This window comes from Chenopodium quinoa, unplaced genomic scaffold (genome assembly GCF_001683475.1).
Source record: "Chenopodium quinoa cultivar QQ74 unplaced genomic scaffold, ASM168347v1, whole genome shotgun sequence".
Taxonomy (NCBI): Eukaryota; Viridiplantae; Streptophyta; class Magnoliopsida; order Caryophyllales; family Amaranthaceae; genus Chenopodium; species Chenopodium quinoa.
Genome location: NW_018745461.1, coordinates 1861115 through 1887529, shown reverse-complemented (window position 1 = coordinate 1887529; position 26415 = coordinate 1861115). Strand labels below are relative to the sequence as shown.

The following is a 26415-nucleotide window of genomic DNA, read 5'->3' as shown; positions in this document are numbered from 1 at the left end:
GGGTATTTTTTTTAGGCATTCTTTCACATGACATGAGTAATTATTTCTTAATGCTCTAAATTATTTTGAGGTTTCTCTAACAAAAAAAAAAGGCATTCATTCTAAAAAAAAAAAAGAGGTTTTATCTTCTTTTCTCGGTAACTTAAGTGTACATTTGCAAATGTACAAGATATTGATAATAACACATTAACACTAGATTGTAAAAGGAAATATTTTTTGAGGTAGTTTGAGAAATTATAAGAGTATATAAATGTGTTGAAAGCTTCCAAAGAGGTTTTTTAAAGGAAAGAATAGTCCTTTAGTAGTAAAAAATTTTAAAAAAAGTTTTATTAGTGACTAGTGAGTTACTAGTATGAAGAGAATTTTTTGTATGACTTACCTTCATTGTGGCAGATAAATGAAAGTGATTATGGTTATTGGTTAAGGATTGTTGTGTTTTTGTATGATGCTTGTGTATTTCACTTTATTTTACATGAAGAAAATAAATAAATAAAAAAATTTCGATCTTTTCATATATACCTTAATTTGATCCTAAGGGATTGTATCTTATGATGATTATGTTATTTTACCTCTTGGAAATGATACATGTTTATTGTGTGATGGAACTACTTCTAGCAAAAGTTTTAGATCTTACCTATCTCAAATGTGGTTTTGAACGTTTTAACACGAATCAAAATGGCTCTTAGGACTTCCAAAGCACACATTGATTGGTAAGTAGAATTACTGCTAGTCCATCTTTGGTGTGTGTATGTATGGAAGTACAATTCTTTGCTTGTTGTTCGCGGTAATGTAATAGTTATAAGAAATGTTTTCTTGATTTTGTGAAGTATAGAACATTTATGGTGTTTGTTAGATTGTGTGTGGTAGGAAATGGATGCTCCTGAACAAAAGCAGGTACGAGTTTCTATGGCGAGGCCTGGCTGTGGATCAAAAGGACAAAAAATTCGACTATTAACCAATCACTTCAATGTCAAGATTGCCAATACTGAAGGCTTCTTCTTCCATTACTCTGTATGTTTCATCTAAATAATTTCTTAACATATAGTGACCATGTTGTATAATAATGTTGTTGCGAAAATTGCAACATTTGAAACTTTTCATGTATTATGTTATCTCTACTCTATCCTCCAGGTTGCCCTCTACTATGAAGATGGAAAACCAGTCGAAATGAAGGGTGTAGGAAGAAAAGTAATGGACAAGATCAAAGAAACATATAGCTCTGAGATGGGTGGCAAGGAATTCGCCTATGATGGTGAGAAGACCTTGTTTACTGTCGGTTCCCTCCCAAGAAAAAAGTTGGAGTTTACTGTACTGCTCGACAAGGTCTCATCTGAAAGGTAATTATTGATGCCTTTCTAAAGTAATCAAACTGCTTGAGAGCTTATTACTTTGATACAGTGCTTACATTAGTACTATAAAACATCATTATATTGTAGGACGGATGGTAAGAGCAGCCCGGGAGGCAATGGAAGTCCTAATGAGAGTGATAAAAAGAGAAGAAAGCGCGTGTCTCAAAGCAAGACTTTTAAGGTGGAGATCAGTTATGCAACCAGAATTCCAATCAAGGCAATAAGTGATGCTCTCCGTGGTATAGAATCTGAGGACTTCCTTGATGCTGTCCGGGTCCTGGACATAGTACTGAGGCAACATGCTGCAAATCAGTAAATTCAAATTTCTTACTCCTTGTTCTGTTTTCATATTTTTGTCTAATCTTGTATGTATTAATTTACTGATGTTCTCTTTATATTTTATATAGGGGGTGCCTATTGGTGAGACAATCATTCTTTCGTGATGATAGGAACTCTGATGTCCTTGGAGGGGGTGTCCTTGGTTGCAGGGGACATCATTCAAGTTTTCGAGCCACTCAAAGTGGACTGTCTTTGAACATGGGTAAGTGTTTTCATATGTATGGTTTTATAACGCACATTGATATTTGGAACAACACTCACCCTTAGTTCTTCCTTTGTTGTGACCTTGAGAGCAGATGGGACGCTTACTACAATTGTTCAGCCTGGACCACTGATAGATTTTCTCCTAGCCAACCAGAATGTACAAGATCCATACCAGCTTGATTGGGTGAAGGTAAGAATGGAACTACGAGTGCTTCTACACTAGTTCATACTGTATAGTGTATAGGGACTATGTTTTCATTTGAGGGGTTCTGACTTTCTGATAAGTGATACTTGTCATGGTGCCTTGTATAGGCTAAGCGCACTCTGAAAAATCTGAGGATAAGAGTAGAACCTGCCAATATTGAGTGGAAAATCTGTGGATTGAGTGAAGAAATTTGCAAAAGACAGAAGTAAGAGTTATCCATGCTAGCTCTATTCTTTGCTATATGATGTTCTTTCAAATTTAATCAGTGTTCTGTTGAACGTCGTCTGAAGGTTCACACTAAGGAGGAGATCAGCTGAAAGAGGAGGAGAAAATTTTGAGGAAATTGAACTGACAGTTTATGAATATTTTGCACAACAACGAAACATAAAGCTTCGGTACTCAGGAGACTTTCCTTGTGTTAATGTGGGTAAACCAAAAAGGCCGACTTACATACCAGTCGAGGTGATAAACTTGTACCATATTTTTTTGCTGTGTTATCCATATTACTCTATCTTACTTGAACTGTTTTGTACATTTTTGTGCAGCTATGTTCATTGCTTCCGCTACAAAGGTACACTAAAGCACTTACTGTCCAGCAGCGATCTTCATTGGTAGAAAAATCAAGGCAGAAGCCACAAGATAAAATAAGGACTCTCACAGATGTATGCCTTGCAATCTTTGTCTTTAATTCTTTACCACATTCTCATATCTTTTGCCACATTTTACTTATGTTCGCGTCTTGGCTTCTTGCTAGGCAATGAGGAGGAGTAATTATGCTGCTGAGCCACTCCTACGTACCTGTGGCATCACAATCAACAACGAGTTTATGCAAGTTGAAGGCCGTGTTTTGGCAGCTCCCAAGGTATTAATGTATCATTGCCTAATCCTCTCCTCCTGGGAAAAAACAAAGGGACTTGTGTAGTTTTTATTAACCTCTCTACAATAATCTCTTGCATTTTGCCATTTTCGTTATTGTTGCAGCTGAAATTTGGTGATGGGGAAGATTTTCCAAGAAATGGACGTTGGAATGTAAACCGCAAGGTAGCTCACATTTTCTGTCCCTCAGTTCAGGTCTCTTTCTTCCCACCTTTTTAATGTTTGTTCTGTTTGTTTTACAGAGATTTTCAGATCCCGTTAAAATAAAAAACTGGGTGGTGGTGAACTTCTCTGCACGCTGTGACATACGCAACCTTTGCAGAGACCTAGTGAAGTTTGGGAGAATGAAGGACATTGTAAGTCCAACAAAATCATACACTTTGTGTGTGCCTATTGTCCTGCACATCTTTCAGAATAGTAGTATATTCAGCTAATAATGTCTGTAACTTCTTGTCTTTTCTTTTTTTTTTGATTTCTTTCTATTCAGGAGTTCACTGATTCCCCAATGTGTACTTTTGAGGAAGATCCACAGTATAGACGAGCACCCCCTCCTGTTCGAGTGGACAAAATGGCTAGTCAAGTGAAGTCACGACTACCTGGTCCTTCTACTATTATTCTGTGTGTCTTTGCTGACAGGAAAAATTCTGAAATATATGGTCAGAAACTCATCATCATTACATTTGATAATGTATGCACATCATTTCTGTATTTTATGTTCGAAGTTGATTGATCACACCTTCTCTACAGGCCCTTGGAAAAAGAAAGCCCTTGTTGAACTTGGAGTTGTTAGTCAATGCTTGGCACCTCAACGAGTGAATGAGCAGTACCTCACCAATCTTCTGCTTAAGATTAATGCCAAAGTAATACATGCTTCTTTCATTGCTTTTACTTTTAGATTTCATACTACTATTGGTTAATATCTAATTATCTCTGACTTCCTTCAGCTTGGCGGATTGAATCATCGGCTTGCAGTTGAACGCAACATTCCTGTGCTCATTGATAAGCCTATGATAATCCTCGGAATGGATGTTTCTCATGGCTCTCCTGGACAGTCTGGAGTTCCATCTATTGCTGCTGTTAGTAACACACTAAAATTCCTTTGCCTCCTCGGCTCCCTCCTTTCACTGCTTGTTTAACTAATTGCTGCTAAAATGGATAATTATTCAAATATTTACAGGTTGTGAGTTCTAGACCCACATCAATATATAAGTACAGAGCATCTGTCCGTTCTCAGTCCCCAAAGGTTGAAATGATCGATTCATTGTACAAGCCTTTGCCTGGAGGAAAAGACGGAGGCATTATCAGGTTTTTTTCCGGACTTTATATCCATCAAACATCATTTTACTTTACTAACTAAATATTAGATGTGCATGATATTTATTTGCTTTTTTGATAGAGAACTTCTGGAGGAATACTACTCGAGTTCAGACCGCCCAGTTAAGCCATCACAAGTCATAATATTTAGGTATGATACATATTGTTTGGGTCCAATTTAGTCCAATTGGGCTTAGGCATTAAATGATCCAATTAAAAGCCCAAGGTCAAGGTTCATCTCTCCAAATGTGCTAAAGTCAAATATCAGTCCTCAAGGCAAGTCAATTGGGCTAAGGCCCAATTTCTCCATGTATGCAGAGGTATAAAAGCCATCAATATTACATTTGTACATTCATTCAAGTAAAGTCTCAAGCAATTAATTCTCTTGCATAGTGTTCTCTTTCTAAACACTGTACTGACTTTAGCATCGGAGGGGCCTTCCTCGGCAACACCCCCGAGGCTAGTTTACGTGTGTTTACTGTGCAGGAAACCTTCGGCCCAACATTACTTGGATCGAATCTAGTCTTCTCCACTTCATCGGACCTTCGACAAGGTCCCATTGTTTTCACCCGAAACAATTTGGCGCCGTCTGTGGGGAAGACTTTCAAAAATCTTTAAGTCAAATTTCTAACCAAGATCATCTTGCAATTATCTTAGTAGCAATGGCTAAGAACCGCAAGAGCAAAGACCTCCGTCAAGGAGCAGGCGAAAAGCCTAAAACCCCTACACCATCACCCTCGCCGGACCGGAACTCTCCCAAGGGTGCCAGCTCGGGGGGAGGATCATACAGGGAGGATTCCCTTTCTCCCGTAATTCATAACTCTCATCATAGGCCGAGTCACTCTCGGTCTAGCAGGGGTCAGTCCGATCATAGGACACATTCAGTGCCCCAAAGCCAACCATCGACCGTCCGCTCTCATTCCCATACTCAGCCGAGGACACTTTGACGGGGCCCAGCTCGGAGGAGGTGGCAAGAGCGCTGGCAGTGCTCATGGAGGCAATGAGGGCACAAAATATGCCGCCACCTCGTGATCGAACTCCTCCGCATACCCGGCATCAGCGGAGGAAGCTAGACCATGATGGTGGGAAACTTCCTTCCTTCCGGGAATTGGAAGAGTGGGAAGAGGATACCTGGAAAACTGAAAAAGAGAGGAAAAAGAACCCTCAATTCTTCAGAGGATCCTCGACCTCCCGACAGGAAACGCATAAGAGCAGCAGCTCAGCTTCTCGGCCAGAATCTGCTCGCCAAGAACCTGAGACTGTTCGCCGAAGTGTTCTCGACCGACTCGGCAGTAAGGAACCGAGCGTGCTCAGTCGCCTCTCGTTCCCTGCGGCCGAGGCCCAAACTTCCCAGCCAGGGACGAAAACCGCTCCTACCTCTCTAAGAGGGCGGAGCGCGGTCCCTTCGGCTAGGAACAAGGGCAAGGTCGTTATGCTACCCGCCAGTTCGCCATTCGAGCAATGGATACTGGAAGAGCACGTGCCCACGGTTAAAATACCGTCGCACATCACATATGACGGGACCTCGGATCCGAAGGACCACGTGGCCTCGTATGAGACTCATATGCATCTTTGCCCCAGATCCGAAGCGACTTGGTGCAAATATTTCCCAACCACTCTCAAGGGGGTCGCGCAAGCGTGGATCTCCAAGGGAGTAAAGCAAGGCTCCATAACAGGGTGGGATGATCTGTCCTCCAAGTTTAGGAGCAAGTTTTCCACGGCAAACCGCCGAGAGAAGACTACTGCAGAACTCATGAGTCTGCAACAGGGGGAAACCGAAAGCCTCCGAGACTATCTGACCCGTTTCAGTAACGAGTCATCCAGCGTCTCTCAGCTGGACCAGGGGCTAGCCGTTTTTGCAATGCAGAATGGCCTTCAGCCCGGGAAGTTCCTAGACTTCATGGTCATGCATACCCCGCAGACCTTGGAGGAAGCTCTGAATGCCTCGGATAAGTTCATCCGAGCCGAAGAATGGAACAAAGCGAAAACCCAACCTCAATTCGGGGGAGGGAAATAAAGACAAATACCCTTGTCTGAAGGCCAAGGCCATAAGGCAAAGGGAAAGTCAAAGGCCTCGGAGCAATCTTCGGCCAGCGACCCAAAGAAGGAAAAATCTGCCTCATACACAGGCAGATACGAGTCCTACACTCCGCTCTCTCTTCCACGCGCCAAAATTTACAGCGTGACGATGGAGGAGCAGAGTTACCGAAAGCCGAGACCACTCCCAGAGTGGTATCAGCGAAAAAAAAAATCAGTGGTGCGAGTTCCACGAATCTCCGGGACACAACACTGAGGAGTGTATCCAACTGAAGGACCAGATAGAGGACATGGTCCGGAAGGGATACTTGAAAAAATACATCGCGGATCACCGCGAGAAAAAAGAGTCCGAGAAGTCAGCAAAGGACTCTCGGCAAGACCTCGACTTCCCCCGGAAGAACAGTAAAAAGCCGGAGGAATATGCTCTCGGAGGGAGCACAAGCGACACCTTAGGGCTTTGACTCACCAGGTGAACAACGCTGACATTCAGTCTCCCCAATCGCCGGTGCCGAACATGACGTTCACAACCGCCGACTGCCGGGGGATAACGTTCCCTCACGAGGATCCGTTGGTGATCATCGCCACGGTGGCCAACCACGACGTCAGTAAGGTCCTTGTTGATGGTGGCAGCGGAGCAAACATTCTGTTCCGAAAGGCCTACAATCAAATCAAGTTGAAGCCCAAGCACCTTACGCCGGTACCCTACCCGGTACCCGGGTTCAACGGGGCTTCAACTTATCCAGATGGGAAGGTGACACTTCCTATCACCATCGGCTGCGATGAGGCAGCCAGGAACGTCATGATTGAATTTTTGGTCATTGACGCTCCTTCAGTGTACAACGTGATTTTGGGGAGACCCATAATTCATGAGATCCAAGGGGTCGTCTCAACTTATCATCAACTGATGATTTACGTCTCAGACGCTGGCTTCCCCGAAAGGATACAGGGCAACCAAAAGGACGCCCGAAGGTGCAGCTACCTCAAGCCATACAGTAGTCGCCCAGATGACGACAAGGATGAGGAGGAGAAAGAAAAAGAAAGAGAGTCAAGCACAAAAAAGCCGAAAGGCCTAAGTGCTTCGGCCCAAGGATCTGTACCCAGAGGTAAAGGGTCCGAAAGGGAAAAGGCTAGCTCTTCAGCTGAACAGCAAGACTCAGAGAGCCAGCCGAAGAACAAAAAGACTAGGACACCTGCTGACATAGGCAGCAGGCCAGATTATGAAGAGTCCAGTCCATCAGCAATGGACATGGACCAACAGACTGAAACAGTTGAGTTGGCCGAAAGAGACGTAGAGAAATGTGTAACAATCGGGATGGACCTTGATCCGAACACCCGTTGTGAACTTATTCAGCTCCTTCGGGACAACAGAGATGTGTTTGCTTTCTCGGCAGCTGATATGCCCGGGATAAGTCCAGACCTCATCTCCCATAAGCTTATTGTTGACCCAACGTGTCGACCAATTAAGCAAAAGAAGCGGAATTACTCCGCTAATAAGAACCGAGACATCGCAGCCGAGGTCAAAAAATTGCTGGAGGCAGGCTTCATCGAGCCTTGCCAATATCCAGAATGGCTGGCAAATGTGGTGATGGTTCAGAAGGCCAATGGTATCTGGAGGATGTGCGTTGACTTCACGGACCTAAATAAGGCTTGTCCAAAGGATTTCTATCCCTTGCCGAGGATCGATCAGCTAGTCGATTCAACAAGTGGCCATGCCTTGCTTAGTTTCATGGACGCATTCTCGGGGTATCATCAGATCTTCATGCACCCCGACGATCGAGCAAAGACAGCATTCGTCACGAACGCTGGGGTGTACAATTACAAAATGATGCCCTTCGGATTGAAAAATGCGGGGACAACCTATCAAAGGCTGGTGGATCAAGTTTTTGCCGATCAAAAGGGCCGAAACATGGAAGTCTATGTCGACGATTCGATCGTCAAAAGCAAAAAACCTGAGGACCATGTTAAGGACCTGGCTGAAACTTTCGCCACCTTAAGAAAGCATCAAATGAAGCTGAATCCGAAGAAGTGTGTCTTCGGCGTGAAGTCAGGGAAATTCCTTGGGTTCATAGTCAGCAAAAGGGGGATTGATGCCAATCCCTCCAAAGTCAAAGCAGCGCTCGACCTTCCTGAGCCGAAAACAAAGCGGGATGTTCAGCGGCTCACCAGAAGAATGGCAGCCCTCTCGAGGTTCATTTCCAGAGCTTCGGATAAGGGGTTACCTTTCTTCAAAGCCCTGAAACTCCCGAAAACAAAAGAGCTCGTTTGGGAGGAAGAGCAAAAAGACGCCTTTAAACAGCTTCGGAAGCATCTGGCTCAACTCCCAACGCTGGCTAGCCCAGCAGAAGGAGAAACTTTGTACCTGTATGTGGCCGTTAGCCCAGCCACCATCAGTGCAGTACTGCTGAAGAAAGAAAGTAAAAGTCAGCAACCGATCTACTTTGTCAGTCATACACTGACGGATGCCGAGACTCGCTACCCTCTACTCGAGAAAGTCGCTTTCGCGGTAGTAGTAGCTGCTCGGAAGCTGAGGCCCTATTTTGATTGCCATCAGATAGTGGTCTTAACTGATCAGCCGTTGGAAAAAGTTCTCGGCAAGGTTGAAAAATCTGGTAGGCTAGCCAAGTGGGCTTTTGAGCTCACCGAATTCAGCATCAGCTACCGTCCGAGGGCTGCCATTAAGGCTCAAGCTCTAGCGGATTTCTTGGCCGAATGCTCATACCAAGAAGCGCTAGACAATGAAAAGAAAGTCTGGACCGTGTTTACGGATGGATCTTCCACCGAAAACGGTTCGGGGGCAGTAGTGATAACTTCTCCCGAAGGCAAATCCTTTGAGTATGCACTAAAATTATCTTTTAAGGCCTCGAACAACGAAGCCGAATATGAGGCAGCAATCGCCGGCCTAGAATTGTGCATCTCCCTGGAAGCCGATCATGTCTGCCTGAAAACAGACTCTCAGCTAGTTCCATATCAGATTAGCGGCAGCTACGAGGCCAAAGAGCCCTCCATGATAGCTTATCTTGCCAAGACCAAGTCAGTCATTGCAGAGCTGAAAACTTTTGAGGTTCAGCTGATCCCAAGGGGTCAGAATACTCAAGCCGATGCACTCTCCAAACTTGCCAGTTCAACTCTTACCGAGCTGAACAGATCTGTATATGTAGAAGTGCGTCGAGAGAGAAGTGTCGACAAAGCACCTGAATGGTGCTGCGCTGACCCTGAGCCTAGTTGGATGGACCCCATCCTAGCTTTCAAGCTTCGGGGAGAAACTCCCGAAGATAAAGCTTTGGCCTCCAAGATGAAGAGAACCAGCTCAAGGTTCATTGTCTTCAGGGGGGAACTTCTGAAAAAGTCCTTCTCAGCCCCATTGCTGAAATGCGTGGGACCAACAGATGCAGATTATATCCTACAGGAGATTCACCTCGGCATCTGTGGGAACCACATCGGGGGAAGGACCTTAGCCCACAAGGCATTGAGGGCTGGATATTACTGGCCCACCATGATCGCAGATGCTAAGGAGCTGGTCCGGAAATGCGAAAAATGTCAAAAATACGCTCCAGTTATCCACCAGCCAGCAAGGGATCTTCAGCCGATCCTTAATCCACTCCCGTTTGCCCAATGGGGACTGGATATACTAGGACCATTTCCAGAGGTTGTGTACCAGAAAAAATGGCTGATAATTGGTGTTGACTACTTCAGTAAATGGATCGAGGCCGAAGCAGCCTCGAACATTACAGAGCAAACTGTCAGAAAATTTATCTGGCAGAATATCATCACTCGTTTTGGCATCCCGAGAGTATTTGTCTTCGATCATGGGAGGCAATTTGATAACTTACCATTGAAGCGGTATACAGATCAGTTCGGCATCAAAGTGGCATATTCAGCGGTATGCCACCCGCAAAGTAACGGACAAGCCGAAGCTGCAAATAAACAGATCCTAAATGCCCTCAAGAAGAGGGTGGAAGATCAAAAGTCCAAGTGGCTGGAAGAGCTCCCTGGAACCCTTTGGTCCCTTGGACAACTGAAAAAGAGGCAACGGGCTATTCACCTTTTGAACTGGTGTATGGTGCCGAAGCCGTTCTTCCAGTGGAAATTGGCTCTGAGAGCCTACGAGTGCACCACTTCTCGGCTGAGAATGAGCGACTGATGAGGGAATCTCTCGATTTCCTCGACGAAGTAAGAGACTCAGCCTGAGACAGAATGGCCGCTTATAAGCAGAGAATCAGCAAATTTTATAACCGAAGGGTCCATGCAAGGCCTCTTAAAATTGGAGACCTTGTCCTTCGGAATGCTGCTGCAGTTCAGAAAGGCCGAATCCATGGGAAACTCTCAGCTGCATGGGAAGGGCCTTATGAAATCTGTGATGAGCTTCAGCCAGGGACATACCGACTTCGGTAGTTGGATGGAACTGAGTTGAAAAATCACTGGAACGCTGATGTACTGAAAAAATATCATGTGTAAACCCTTCGGGGCAGAACAATCTTTGTAAGTACATTTTGAACTAATGAAAGGCCTTGGAGCCGCCATTTATATAAATATTTGCAACTTTTTATCCTTTCAAAGTTTTCTCGGTTCTATCTACTCTTTAAGGGTTTTTTATTCAGCCTCGTCTGAAACCTTCGCCTTCGGGTAACTGGGTTTCAGATTGCTGACAAAACTCGTCTTTTTAAAGAACACTGGTCTTTCAGCTGAAGTCAAACTTTAGTAAGACTTGTTCTCCAAAGACATGAGTCCATGGACAATTCTGGGATATTGCCTTAACTGAGCCTTGTATCCCAGAAAGCCATTATCCGAAACATTGCCTTCAGTTGGCCCTGTGTTTCGGATATCCATTTTTCAATGATAGACAGAAAATCAAGGATAACAGCAACTGTTGGAAATTGTTTATTCAGCCTCGTCTGAAACCTTCGTCTTCGGGTAACTGGGTTTCTGATTGCTGGCAAACTCGTCTTTTTAAAGAACTCTAGTCTTTCAGCTGAAGTCAAGTTTCAGTAAGATTTGTTCTCCAAAGGCATGAGTCCATGGACAATTCTGCGATATTGCCTATCCCAGAAAGCCATTATCCGAAGCATTGCCTTCAGTTGGCCCTGTGTTTCGAATACCCATTTTTAAGAAATAAAGAAATTGTTTATTCAGCTGAAGCCATACTTCAATTTCTGGGGGGGCAAGAAGCACTACCAGTGCAAGTTTATGTTCAGCAGAATTGAAGAAACAGTAAAGCACTCAAAAACAAAGCAGCTGAAGAAAAGAACATCAAATTAATAATTTATGCTCAGAAATTGAGCTACAAGTTCAAATAAGTTAAGAAACTATATCGGCAGCCGCCCACAAGCGGAAAATAACAGCTGCCGAAATACGTACAGAAGCAAAAAAAATAAACTGTTTTGTACGACAAGGCAAGCTGAAGCAAAAAACAAACAAGGCAAAAATTCAGAAAGCGGCAAGTCTAAAGTTGAGCGCATGATGAACTGCAAGATTCTGAAGACGACTGCCCGAGTTCCTATGCTTTAGCCCGAGGATCAGACTGGTCAGCATTGTTGGGCCCCATGGTGGTCTCAGCCCCAGCAGCAGAAGAAGCAGGCTTTGCACTCTGTCGAGCCTCCCTTTCCCTCTGTTCAGCCTCCAACTCCATTCTCTCAGCTTCTTCTTCGGCTTCCTCAGCCTTAAGGATTTCAGCTTCGACTGGAGTTGCATACTTCATATGAGGGTCTTCGGGATCCTGGACCCATTCAGCACATTTGGACCAGTCCAACTTCGGCTCAGCATGAAGGCAGACTCTTCGGCACACTCTGAACCCGTTTCTGAAACCCATTTCATATTCTTCCTGGGTATAGACACGGACTTTGAGTAGAGCCTCAGCATCAGCCAACTTCTTCTGGGTCTCCTCCAAGTCTTCCTTGGATTTCTTCAGCTCATCGGCGAGCTTGAAGGAGGAACCTTTTAGCTCATTCAGCTGCTGCTGAACTTGGGAAGCCTCTGTCTGGGCCTGGGCCACTTCTTCCTTTTTGGCCATCAGCTGATCCTCAGCTTCTTGGAGCTTAGCTCTCTGAGCTTCAGCAGCAGCAGCAGCCTCTGAGAGTTGGACATCCTTGGCTTGGAGCATCTCTTCAGCAGCCATTCTGCTGGCTTCAAGAGCTTCTAGCCGTTGCTGCACTTCAGCTTGTGCAGCAGCTCCTTCCTGGATTCGGCTCTCAATGGTAGCCTTGAATTTGGAGATGTCCACTCCCATGTGCTCTTGGAGGAATTTTTCCCCTTCCATCAGTGGGGGAAAAACTTCCTTCTCCATAGCATCGCAGAAGGTTTTGAAGGCTTCAGCAGCTTTTTTCTCATATTCTTCACCCTTCTGCTGCTTCTCTTCAGCTGCTGCTTGCTTCAGCTTAGCAAGCTTTAACTCCTTCGGCTACCTTTTTGTCGTGCTCGGCAGCGTCTACCCTATCTTGTAGGGTATCTATCAGCTCTACAGTGAGAGTCTGATTGTGCACGAACTGAAAACAGGAGCACAAGTTAAAATAAAAAATAGAGCTGAATTTTAGAGGAGATAAAGGCAAGGAAAATCACCTGCATCATCAGCAGTTGGTTAGACCTGGCTGGGTCAGGAACTGATATGCTGGATTCGCCCATCCCAGCAGTGGCCTTCAGCGACCAGATTCTTGCCCTATCTACTTCGGACGTGCCAGCAAAATCGCCGAAGTAGGCTGCAGCACCTTCTCGGTTCTGACCCCATATGAGGTCCCAGATGTGATCTGGGATTGGAATTCGGGGGGCCGAGAAACTCATTTCTCCAGATTGTAGAGTCTGGAAGGAAGGAAAGGATGACGACGGAGCTTCTTTAACTTTGGATGGCTCAGCATCCTCCTTCTCAGAAGAGTCAATTATTATGACCTCTTCTTCTTCAGGGGTGAGGACGAAGGCCTCAACCTCTCTTGCAATGTCTGTCGTGAAACCCTCAGCACTGGACATCACGGCATCCTCATTCTTGTGCTCAGCAGCACTCTCTTGAACTTCTTCTTGGACCCCTCCCTTAGGTTCGGGAGTTTTCTGATCCACCTCCATCTCGGGAGGTGGTAGAGGGGTCTTTGGAGGTGATTGAGGTGGTGGTCGGGGAACCCTCGGCGATCCATTGCCTTCCTCGGGTTCCCTTATTTCGACGCCGATGGTCATCGGCCTCCGCTGAAAGTCACGGGGGCCGATGATGGCCATTCTTCGGCGCCTTTTCTGAAGCGGCTGCTCGTCCATGTCTGAGTCTGAGGACTCTTCTTGTATCTGGTCTTCGGGACGAATAGGGGCTTTCCCTTCTCTGTGTCTATTACTCTCTTCAGACTGTAAAAGACAGGGGGGAGGAAGAATGTGAGTAAAAACAAAACAACAAACAGAAACAGACAAAATTAAGTCTGAAAGCTCACCGAGGTCTTCAGCAAAGCCTCGTCTTCTTCAGCTGCCCTAGCTGCAGCTTCTTCTTCAGCAGCCCTGGAGGACCCTTCTCCTCCTTCACAAGCTTCAATAACCCGTGCAACCTCTTCGGCCGTACGGGCAGCTTCAGCTTCTTCGTCCAGCAGCTGAAACCAGGGATCTCTCTTCTTCCACCAAGGCTTCTGCCTTTGATACAGAGCAACAGCCTCAATTTGGAAGTGGGAAGAGTCTAGATGAACTTCTCTATGCCGCGGTTCAGTGATAGAGGGGGCCCGATCAGTTACAACTCGTTCTCGGTTGACGCCAAGACGAGCGTAGTTAATGCCGACGTTGGTCTCGTCCCGCTCTGAAAAAAGAAAAGGGGAAAGGTCAGTTCAGTTAGGTTGGCACAGCATAAAAAAGCGAAGTGAGAAGAGAAAAAGAGATAATTAAAAAGCCTCGGCCCCAGCCGAAGAAGCTTACCATCCTTAAACTTTCGGCTGAGGCCGACAGCTGCTAGCATGTTCTCTTGGAAAACATAATGCGTATCGGGGAGCCAAGTCTCCGGGATATGCTGCATTCAGCCGCTGCCCCCCCGGTTCGGCAGCTTGCCGAAGATATTCTGTTGATTAAGGTTTGGATCTGGGTCGTTATCTGCGGGGGGACCTAAACTTCCCATGTCGGGATCAGGCTCAGCAAGGTACCGGGGAGCGCTGAAGACGCAAGGGTGGCCCGGGTCCGTGGGTGCCCTAACCCAAATCCATTGACCTCTCCAGTCCTTGTCTGAAGAGTCGTTCGGCCACATGGTTAGGTACTGGGGCCGAGACTCAATCCGGTACCACCCAGAACCATGACTTCCGTGCCCACTTTGAATATTTGGCACTAGCCGATGAAGCTTTTTGAAGCAGTGCAGGTTCGGCACATACCTGAAGAACTTGCAGACCCATAAGTATGTCATCACCCTTCGGATGCTAGTAGGAGTTAGCTGACATAGGGAAATATTGTAATGGATCAGCAAGTCTCGGACGAATACGTCCAAAGGGAACCTCAGCCCATACTGAAGTTGTCTTGTGTACACCCCCACATACCCCGGGGGTGGACGATGGATTCTATCGGATGCCACGGGCATTCGGCACCAATACCCATCAGCTTCAAGGATGCCGTAATGTAACTCAATTTATTCGGCAAACTGATACTGTTCGGCATTCTCCACCCACCATGAGTAGGGGCGGTTCTTTATCATGGCCGAAGCTACTTCGGCATCCTCCCACTCTGAAAACCCGGGAAGGATATCCCAAAGGACAGCGGGAACTTCATCGTCCCGCCCAGAAGCGCTCGGCCCCTCCGTTCTCTAAGGAGGAGCCGAGGAAATTGGAGTCGCCCTAATCCCTTCAGCAGGGTCAGACTCTGCTCTTTGTCCATTCCAGGTCCCAATCCTGTTCCTGGGATCGGGAATTGGCCTTGCTCTTCTTGGAGCACGGGCTCTACCCCTAACTCCTCTCGCCATTGATAATTTCGAAGAAAAAAGTCGAAAAAAAAGGGAAGGAGTTCAAATTCGAAGAAAAATAAACTAAAATCAAAGGAATTTACCTTAATCAGAAGCGAAAGTTGCCGATTTACGAATTGGTAGTGGCGAGTCTCAGTTTCTAAGCTTAATGCTCGGGGAATTTGCGAAGTTTTGATGCGGGTTCTTGGGTTCTCTAAGTGAGGAGAGATGACGCGCCTCTAATTATATCTCCAGAAATGGGAATACGGGGAGTCCGCGTTTCAATTTCTCTTAAATACCCCACTAAGTAACCGTTAAACACACGACCTTGCGATTAAACTGCCCATTATCCGTCCAACTTCCACAATTATCCGCCTTAACTGTTGTTATCTCATTAATTACGGTTTAATTACGGTTTAAATTCAAATTTTTGGATTAATTAAATCATTCACTTCCCTCCTTTTCTGATTAAATCAAACCTGACCCGTCATCCTTCCAAATCGGGTCTGGGGGGCAAGTTGTTTGGGTCCAATTTAGTCCAATTGGGCTTAGGCATTAAATGATCCAATTAAAAGCCCAAGGTCAAGGTTCATCTCTCCAATTGTGCTAAAGTCAAAGATCAGTCCTCAAGGCAAGCCAATTGGGCTAAGGCCCAACTTCTCCATGTATGCAGAGGTATAAAAGTCATCAATATTACATTTGTACATTCATTCAAGCAAAGCCTCAAGCAATTAATTCTCTTGCATAGTGTTCTCTTTCTACGCACTGTACTGACTTTAGCATCGGAGGGGCCTTCCTCGGCAACACCCCCGAGGCTAGTTTACGTGTGTTTACTGTGCAGGAAACCTTCGGCCCAACATTACTTGGATCGAATCTAGTCTTCTCCACTTCATCGGACCTTCGACAAGGTCCCATTGTTTTCACCCGAAACACATATGGTGTGTTTATGCAATCTTAAGATTCCATTGCAGGGACTAGTATTTTACTTCTGACACGCTCGATCAGGGATGGAGTGAGTGAATCACAGTTTAAGCAGGTCCTCAACATAGAGTTTGAACAGATTCTTCAGGTCTGTTGCAAATGTTCCCTAAACTGAATAGCCATATATGATTTGAATGTTATTCGAGAATGTTCACATAAAGAATATGCATTATTGCAAAATCACTTCATTTTGCAGGCATGCAAAGCTCTTGATGAAAGTTGGTCTCCTAAGTTCACCATTATCATTGCTCAGAAAAATCATCATACCAAATTTTTCGAGCAAGGAAGTCCTAACAATGTACCACCTGGTTAGCAAATCTAGCACACCTAAAGAATCAGATTTCCCTAAGAATTCAGAAAGTCCATATTGGCCTAAATTGTTGCTTTTATGCAGGTACCGTGGTTGACAGCAAAGTCTGCCATCCTCTTTACTATGATTTCTACATGTGTGCACAGGCAGGGATGATTGTGAGTATAACAAAATCTTTTGAAGTTTCTTTCTTTTCTTTTGAGTTTTAGGTTTTCATTAGCTCACCTAATCTTGATTCTTTCATTTGCATTGTCATGCACTATCATATTATGTTAAACTTGAACATTGGTGTCAGAAATTGGTACATGTTCAAGAGTATTGAAAAATGACAATGTAACACTTGAGGTAAATTGAGGAATTTGTGCAAGACTATTCTATATTCTAATGAGTTCATCACTTCTGTTAAATCTTGCTACTAGAAATCTGGAATGTTTTCATATCTATGCTCATATATAGCGGGTTAAAATGTAGGGAACGAGCAGGCCAACTCACTATCATGTTCTGCTGGATGAGATTGGCTTTTCAGCAGATCAGCTGCAAGAGTTGATTCACTCTCTATCCTACGTGTAAGAGGCTCTTGAACTTTTTTTTAAGGGCAAAATTGTGTCTGAAAGCTATATATGCTCAAGAATCTAATTTAGAGAGTATATTTCAACACTTGCAGGTACCAGAGGAGCACTACTGCTATATCTATTGGTAAATCTTATTGCTAACTTTGGTATACAGTCGTTTAACACATTAAAATAAAAATAAATATACCTCAAATTTACAACATGTTTCTCTCTTTTTCCTACAGCTGCACCTATTCGATATGCTCATCTGGAAGCCACCCAAGTATCCCAGTTCCTGAAGTATGAAGACCTGTCAGAAACATCATCGGGTCATGGAAGCATGACTTCTGTTGGAAATCCTTCTGTGCCTGAAATTCCCAAGCTGCATGACAGAGTGTGCACCTCCATGTTCTTCTGTTAATTACACCTTTTAAAACAATGATCTGAAACATTAGCCCCTCAGTTTACCATGAAGTATGTAGGATATTAGGAATTTAGGATAATCAAATAACCAATGCACAACTATCTCTATGCTTTTTGCGAAATTATGCATATGGATTTGGCTGGTAACACAGGTCTATAGGTCGTCGTTGATCAGAACTTTTGGACTAAATTATCAGTTGACTATGTTCATGCAGTTTGTAATCTTTTGACTATCAAAAGACTTGATTGTAATTGATGCTTTTAGTCTGCTAGACTTTTTACAATGCTTCTTCATACAATAGATTCAACATGACTATCTGTTGACTGTTGCTTAGAACAAAGTCATACATAATGAAGGTTAAGTAGTCTTGGTCCCGGCTATAGTAAAGTGCTTAAACAGCAGAAGATAACAGCATAGGTAACCTGCATATTTGCAAAATGATCGCTATGATGCCCTAATCTTTGGACTGGAGGCATTTGTTGTAGCTAGCTCATTGCTGTACTATAATGTGCAATGTTTTGTTTCGCTTTAGATAACCCCAAGTTTGCTTGCGACTTTCCTGTTTATTACATGTGAGCAAAATCATTTGCCAAATACAAGTTTCTTATTTCAAATACGCTTCATTGCTTATGACATATTTACTCCCTCGTGGAATTAGTAGTCATATAAACTATAATGTCTTAAAGAAACATGTTTTTAAAATTTGATGACATCTTAAGATCACTGTGGAAGAGGAAAAGGAGACAAATATTAAACAAATTTGTTAAATCATTATAAATTGGCTTATTATGGTCTTTCAATCATCTAATGTAAATTTTGTGTCATGTAATCTTAAGTACAATTAGTCAATAATTAATAAATGTATGTCATACGATTAAAATAAACAAATCATTACCAGTTCACCACTGCCTAATAAACTGCTCTGCTATCTCAACTGAAGAAAAAATGAATACATGGATAAATGGAAGTACAGGAGAAACAACAAATGGAGCTTTCTAAGTACAGCTTAAATGTGATTTCATTTATACAAACCGAGTACACATATTTTATAGCCAATTTACCAGTAACTATCTAAATGATGGAAGGCGCGTCTCACATACAAGAAAATACAAATCATGAACCAGAAATTAGCAATTCAAGCAGTAATTTCGACCAAACAATAAAACGAGACAACTATGAGTGAACATTAGCTGCATTCTAAAATTTTCTTTTTTCCTTTTCTTGCAACTCTCTTAAGATTCGTTCGATACTTAAAATGTACATACACAGGCTACTCACAAAGGAATAGAAGAAACTGGTAAAAATAAATAAATAAATAAAAAGGAATTAAAAAAGAGAGGAAAAAAAAACCTAGGAAAATCAGCAGCAGTTGCAGACTAGGAGAACTGCCAGATTTATGAGAAAGGGGGGAGAAGTAGAAAAGTTACAAAGATGAACAATCTGACATGAAAGATGCAGACATTCCAGGACAACAGTTAGCTTTGCTCGTTAAACACTATAAGGTCGTACACTCTTTTTTCCACGGCTTTGCATCGTACAACTGCTCATGAACAGATCGCTAGAGAGGTGCTGAGCTTGTTCGTCGGAGCTGGTATTTGGGTTGAGGAGGGGGAACACTTGGCAGGGCCTTCTCCACCTCCTGTCAACAGATAATCATCATAAAGGGCAAAGGAAGGATCAGTCAAGAAAAACACAACTTAGTACAAGTTTTTGAAATTAATCATGCTCACATGAATCAAATATAGTGATAAAGATGACAACTTAAAACTACACAGCTAGCAACATATGGACTGATGTAGTTCACAGACTTGTTACAAGCCATTTATTAAACAATCATCTAGTAAGATATGTTGAGCTAGAAGTTAGTTGAATCCAAGACTCGTAGTGGCTAACAGCCCTGAGCTAGTTTATAGCCAACTGGGCTGCAGGGATGGAACCCAGGCTTGGACTGATGTGGTTCACAGACAGGTTACAAGCCTTGGCCAGGCTGATTCAAGAGGGCCTAGATTTATCAATTTGCTTTATAGACCGGGCTAGCTAGGTCAGATTTAGAAGGCATGACCCAAGACCCATGTACTGATGATCCAAGGTGGACCTTCACCGGGTCTGGGAGTTTGGGCAAGGGAAAACCCAGCCCATTAGCCACCTCTATCATGACCTTACAGTGTCATCAAAAGTCACAAAATGCAAGATGAAAACAGTATATGAAATAACGACTAAGTATCATTTAACATGAGACGGTATTGAACTATAGATACTAGTCAGCATTCACTCAGCACCAGTTAACAATTATTAAACATATTAGTCAGCACTTTGAAAGCACAGCCAGTCAGCCATAACTGATACAGAGAAGAAGAAAAAAATATTATCACGGGATGTACTTTCACCCAAGAGTTACTAGAAAAAAGCTGCTTCAGAACCTACAATCAGCCTAGAGGCTATAAGGGGAAAAGGTAGCTTGATGATTAGCAATACCATGTTTATCAAAGAAAAACATGCAAGCAAAGGGCAACTTTGTTGCTATGAGACTGGCTTTCTCCAGGACATTGCATGCCCAGCTAAATGCAGGGTGAACTAACCACCCTTACTGAGGTAAGTAGCAAACTGAAAAACTATAAAGATGTCTATATCCATTATTATACATAAAAGGAGCACTCTTCAGAATTTTTGCAAACATACTACTCTTGTGCTCAACTGCTCAGTCACACGGCTTACACCATGTATGATTGTGTAGTAAATTCCCGTCCATCCAACCAAAACCAAACAAACAACAGAAAAGAAAAAAAAAATGATATGGGAGTTACAGAAATATTAGGGCTAGGGTGAGGCTAGAAATGCATCTCTTATAAGGAAATCTGATAGACTACTTCAGATACAATTTCATTATGAGTTGGCCATGCACAGAAGCCAAAGAGTATGCAGGTGAAAAGCCTAAAGGGCTAATCTCAATGATAGTGAGTTAGAGACACCAAGTATACATTTCAGACCAAAACTCCCCAACCAAGAAATCATAAAATTTCTAAATCAACAAGCCACTGTTTTCAAGCCATACCAGCCAACGAACAAGTATGGAGTAATATTGGTTTAATTTGCCAAGACTGAATATATATTTTTTGGAAAGTCATCCCATCTGCCTTTATATGAAACACTGAGTCGGAAAATGTTATTTCAAATAGTTGAATCCTAACCTTTGAAGTTGTTTAGACACTCTAATTAGATCCAGATAATTGCTTTCATCCATCTACTGCCTAAAGAATGCAACTAGCTTGTGATTTGCCAATCAAACTGCAAACTGCTCAAAATATCATCTAGTAAGATGTCAAAATCTAGCCTTACAAAATGAATGTTTATTATTTTCTGACTACACACCAACTGTTAATGTGAGTTATCAAGTACTACATCAAAGATACACTATCGCAACAAATTTTAAAAGTGGAGACTCTACCACAAGATTATCCAATAAAAGACCGAATTTCCCTCACTTTAATAGAAAGGGATTGAGATAGCACAACTGCAGCACTAGTATAAAATTAGGACCTTTTAAAATGCGAATTTCACAACCATGAATACTATAATATGGTAGCAGAACATACCCTCATTCTCCTTAGCCTTTCGTTTTCCTCTTCTAGCCGTTGAACTTTGTTTTCCAACTCGTTGGTATAAGCCTGTCCACCATAATCACAACTTTATCATGAGAATGGAGGATCAGAGACAAAGTAGAAACAAAATTCTACCAGTTGGATAACAAAATATAAGACAGTAACCGAAATTTATACACATGCAAAGCAAAATTAGAGACAATAATCTGTATTTAACCTGTTTCCTGGCTCGAGAACGTGCAGCAGATTCTCTATTCTTAATCATTCGCTTCTGCCTCCTCTCTACAGTCTTTTCAACCACATCTCCCGGAGCAAGCCTCTTCCGACCAATTGCCTGTGTATCGGACAACGTTCCCATCAAAGGAGTAGTTGTAACAGCCAATTGAGCATCGGGGTAAGCTGTATCTGAGAGAGCTCCGCCACTGACAGCAATAGGTTGAGGAACATGGTGTCCTGGCATAAACATTGTCATCATACTATGCTGTTGCTGCTGTGGAAGTAGCTGGTAAGGCATCCACTGAGCATGTTGCGGAACATTCGAATGTCGCCCAGAGTTTGGATCAATACCCCCCAAGTTACATTGAACAGCACTGCTAGTATCATTCTCATTTCCACCACCACCATTACCACCAGCTGCATCAAGAACAATCCCAGCTTGAACCAAGAAATCTTCCAATGTCATCTCACCTAGTGTATTTTGCCTCTCAGGATTCCTCTCCTTCACCTGCTGAATCTCCCTCCAAACTTCATCAACCGTCTTCTTACTTAGATCCCGAGACAAATTAAAACTCGATTGTCGATTAAGAGACGCCTCCCCAGGAACACCCTGGTTAAGATTTTGAGCACCACTATCAACATCATTACTACTACTTCCTCCAACAGTCTGGTTAGCTTCCACTGTCCACACATTCCTAAGAAGCTCATCTAGATTCATACTACTTAAGGGTTTCCCCAAATTTCCCAACTGATTTTGTACCTCATCAAGTGTAAGGCTATACAATGAACCTTGTCTAGATAAACTTGGAGGCTTTGGTACTGAACTATCACCTATACCACCTTGAGATCCCATTGTTTGAGTACCCATTCAAATCACACACTTCATAGATACTTATATATATCCATCTACAACACCTATCTATATATATATATATCTCTTTACAAAAACCCAAAACCCGGTTTCGCCTTTGCAATCTCAATCTCAATCACAGACACAAACATAAACCCTATGTATTTGGCAATGCAAGATAAACCCTTTCTATCAGAAATGACAAGTACTACACCATACAATTGAGGAATCAACAAGAAAGGTCTTGTGAACAACACATGCAACCCAAATTAGCTGCACCCCTGTAAAGAAATCAACATTAAACATTGAATCATTGTTTAAAAAAGCTAGAAAATTAGGGTTTAAGGGGGGAAAGAAAGACAACAAAAATGAGAGTTTTTGGGGAAAAAAGGAGAAACCCAAAAACCCCAGAAACCATACACAAAAAGAAGAACCCCAGATCAATAAATTAACACAAATATAGAATCATGGTACTGTATAAATTTATTAATATTATTACTACTAATTTAATTAACAAAATAATCAACATTTAATACACAGTCAACAACAAGAGCTTGATAATTTAAGAGAGAGAAAGATAGAGAGATACCCACCAGATAATTTATTAAATTAGTCGTTAGAAAATCCCACCAGAATCACATTCTGCCATTTGAAGCTAATTTATTTATACAGTGCACAAGATCATCATTATAATGAGCAAAAAAACGAAATTTTTTATATATTTAAATAGAAAAAAGTTACCCAGACAAAATTAGAAATTACCCAGAAAAATTACCCAAGTAAATATGGAAAAATCCCATTAATTTGTGAAAAAGACACTACATTTTCTTCATCTAAAAGAAGAAGAATTTAGAGAGAGGAGAAGGGTTTTTTTTTTTTTTTCAATTTGGGGATTAAGAAATTGGAAGTGGAAACAAGAATTATAACCTAAATTAGTAGTAGTAATAAAATAAATACCAAAAATAAAAAGAAGACCCAAAAAAACAGAAGAAAACAAAAGGAGATTTTAGTGTGTCAAGTGAAAGTGTTGTTGGGATGGTAGGGAGGAGAGAGAAACAGAGGCTTCGACAGAGCAAAACGCCGCAAGATCAGATCTGATGAATTTTAAAAAAAATTAATTTTCAAAGAAAAAAATAATCAAAAAATTAATTGTAATTATACAATAAAAAGCTTAAAATACAAATTAAAATCATAAAATTCAAAGGAATTGTTAAAGAAAAGAAAAACCAAAAAAAAAAATTGAAGTGTGTTACGTTTTGCTGCTGCACAATGCACATAACTTTAAAAGGAGATTGGGGACCCATTTTTATTTTTACTCCATAATTTCTGAGCAGAATTGGACCCATATATTATACGAATATGTACATTTCACCATAAGTCCATAAATTATGCTTTACCTCCGTCCCCGAAAGAACGACTCATTTAGGTTGATTTTGCGGGTATTAAAAAAATTAAATAAAAAGAAGTACAAGTATATTGAAAAGATAAATTTACGGGGTTTGTAAAAAAGTAGAGAGAGGAAGTAATAAAAATACATAGATAAACAAAATTTTATATGGGGAAGCTAATTTTGCACAAATATTATTGCAAATTGGTGGGGATTTTAATGCAAATGGGTCATTCTTTTTGGGACTAAAATTAGGCCAAATGGGTCGTTCTTTCGGGGACGGAGGGAGTAAATCTATACTACAAGCTCCGTTTCATAAAATCTGCAACAATTTTCCAAAACGGAAAATACACATTATGTGCAACAAACCAAAAGTTACCTCTTTTAGTAAATTTTTTTATGTAAAATTACCACCATACCCCTACTAAATTTTAGTTAACTTTAATAAACAACATATTAACTCTTTAACCCAAATTAATTTATTCCTAATTAAAACCCTAACCCACATTCTCTCTTCTCCCTCACAACCATATCCACCACCAACACCAGCACCATCCCTATCCTCTTTTCTCTCTCTTCTCTCACCGCACCACCACGACTTAGAGCCACCACACCACCACCACGACTCAGATCCACCGCACCATCTCTTCTCTATCTTCTCTCGTGGTTGGGGGCGCATTTCAAATCATGGTGGCAATATGGGGTTTCGGTTCTTGATGGTGGTGAGGTCGGGTCTCAATTTGATGGTGGTGGTGAGGTAGATCGGGTCATCGGGTTTCAATTACCCTCGATTGTCGCACGACCCTCGTACTCGTGACAGTTGCCAATTTCTCCGACTCCAGTTCGCCGCCCCTTTTACCTTTTTCAAAGTCGTCGCCGTGCGAGTTGGTTGGATTAGGTGGACGTGCGAGTTGGTTGGATTTGGGGGTTGTGCGATTTGGTTGGATTTGGGGTTCTGCAATTTGGTTGCGTTTTGGTGGTCTAATACACGTCAACTAAAAAATGCTTATGGCAAGAATTGAACTCGAGTCAATTAGAAAATAAATAAGAAGTTACACCATCTTTGCTATCTAATAATGTTGTTTATATATTCTTTTTAAATATAGTTAATGTAGACCATGAGAGTGTATTTATTTATAATTTTACAGTTGCTATTTGTTTAGTATTACGGGGTACTCCGTACTATATACTAGCTAGAACACAAAATGTTTTCTTAGATTAAATCTAAACTAAAAAGATGTACTTTAGATTATCATGTACCTCGTAAAATAAAATTAAAAGTCAAATTCATCTACATAAAATATAACACGTGAAAACTATAATACAATAAAATTTAAAGTACCGATCCGGAGTATCGCTAGGGATAAACACTAGTTAATGTTTATACGGAGTAGTTTTGTATGTAATTTTTTTTACGGATGATTTACGAAAGTATGGTTATTTTAAAATTTATTTACACTTTTGCGTCGGAATGAAACTTAATTACGGAATTACTGTCCACGTAGGCTCGGATAAGTTTTTTTTATTTTAATATTTTTCAGAGTAAAACCGCTACCTCAAGTAGCGGTTTATGTACTCACTGCTACTTGAGGTAGCGGTTTTACCCTTTATAAATTGATTAGTTGTATCTTTACTTAGAGTACTAAAGACAAACCCTGCTACCTCAAGTACGTAGCGGTTTTAGACTATAACCGCTACAGCACTACTTAAGGTAGAGGTTTGTCTCTAAAGAAAAAAAATTATCCCAAATGTATCTCCAAGCATACGTAGACTGTACTTTCGTAAATAAGTTTCATTTCAATGCAAAACCGTAAATAAGTTTCTTAAAAGCTATATTTTTGTAAATCATCCATTTTTTACAACATTGTAAAAATATTTGTTTGTTGTTTTCATGTTATATGGAGTAATAATAGTAAAGAACATTAAAGAACAAAACGAGAATATATAATAGATTTTACGAGTAATTTTACACTAGAAAATTTTTTTGTTTTCCAATCAATTTTTTCCATTATTACTTTGTGTTCTTGACCTGTCGAGATTTTAGGGCATGTTTTAGATTTTTTTGATTTTTTTTTTGGTGAAGGAGAGGGGCAAGCCCTTAAAGAGTTAGGCCTTGTTTAGTTCACCTTATTTATCAGATCAGATTAGAAAAAATAAGTTCAGATCAGATCATCGTTTTATGTGCAGTTTTTATCGCTAAATATCTTTAATTTCGTAATTAAAAAATTCTAAAAATCACATATTAATAAAATACACATTATTACGAATCTAACAAGACTCCACTTGATAATTTTTCCGTATAGATCATCGTATTTTTAAGGTCAAAGTTTGGTCAAATCTGACATTCAAATCAAATCATATCAGACCAGACCAGACCAGATCATATAAGTCAAGATAAGCAAATATAAGGCGAACTAAACAGGGCCTTAATGTTCAATTGTTCATTTTATTATACTTATATTTATTTTATTAAATTTTTGTGTTCTTCAAATTGAATTAGTATATGTGTTTGGTATTATATGTTTCTTTGTGAACGAAGAAAAAACACATTATTTTGTTTTTAATTTTTGTATAATCTATACCTATGATTTGTATGCTAGCTTTATAGTATGATTCAATTCACATCATGCTCATGACTGCATAAAATAACTTCAAGTGGAATGTGAGTGATTGGTAAACAAACAAACATCTCAAAATCAAACTAGACACACTTTATTGTTTACGTCTCAAATTTTAGTGAAAATTCAACAACCAAACTAAAATGAGATTTGCTACTTCTATTATTTTAAAAAATTTAAGAGAGTGATATATTGTTTGAACAAAAATGCAAAATAAAGGTCACTACTAATATTTTAGATTTTATTTTAAGAGAGTGATATATTTTAGTAAAATTCAACAACCAAA

The 26415-nt window shown here is 41.5% G+C and overlaps 2 protein-coding genes across 3 annotated transcripts; one reads left to right on the top strand and one right to left on the bottom strand.

Moving 5' to 3' along the window:
• The first annotated feature begins 831 nt into the window (after nucleotides 1–831).
• LOC110714884 (protein argonaute 4-like) lies at nucleotides 832–18055 on the top strand. The gene is given in 21 exon segments (XM_021893436.1): nucleotides 832–1337; nucleotides 1437–1661; nucleotides 1757–1890; nucleotides 1985–2082; nucleotides 2205–2302; nucleotides 2388–2559; nucleotides 2643–2759; nucleotides 2852–2959; nucleotides 3079–3138; nucleotides 3216–3329; nucleotides 3461–3629; nucleotides 3721–3833; nucleotides 3918–4049; nucleotides 4151–4278; nucleotides 4370–4438; nucleotides 16199–16262; nucleotides 16371–16482; nucleotides 16569–16642; nucleotides 16956–17050; nucleotides 17149–17180; nucleotides 17281–18055. Coding segments are annotated over 21 exon segments (2757 nt in total). The 5' UTR covers nucleotides 832–870; the 3' UTR covers nucleotides 17457–18055.
• Nucleotides 18056–18635: 580 nt separating this feature from the next.
• Nucleotides 18636–23555, bottom strand: LOC110714788 (ABSCISIC ACID-INSENSITIVE 5-like protein 2). Of its 2 annotated transcripts, XM_021893336.1 has the most exons (4): nucleotides 22718–23555; nucleotides 21276–22405; nucleotides 21053–21124; nucleotides 18636–19098 (listed from the first exon to the last, which is right to left on the bottom strand). In XM_021893336.1, the coding sequence occupies exons 2-4, from the start codon at nucleotides 22140–22142 to the stop codon at nucleotides 19018–19020; spliced, it is 1020 nt and encodes a 339-aa protein (XP_021749028.1). In that variant the 5' UTR covers nucleotides 22143–22405; nucleotides 22718–23555; the 3' UTR covers nucleotides 18636–19017. The 2 variants fall into 2 exon arrangements, with proteins under 2 accessions (XP_021749028.1, XP_021749029.1); XM_021893337.1 differs by lacking the exon at nucleotides 22718–23555 and having other exon boundaries at nucleotides 21276–22686.
• Nucleotides 23556–26415: the final 2860 nt, after the last annotated feature.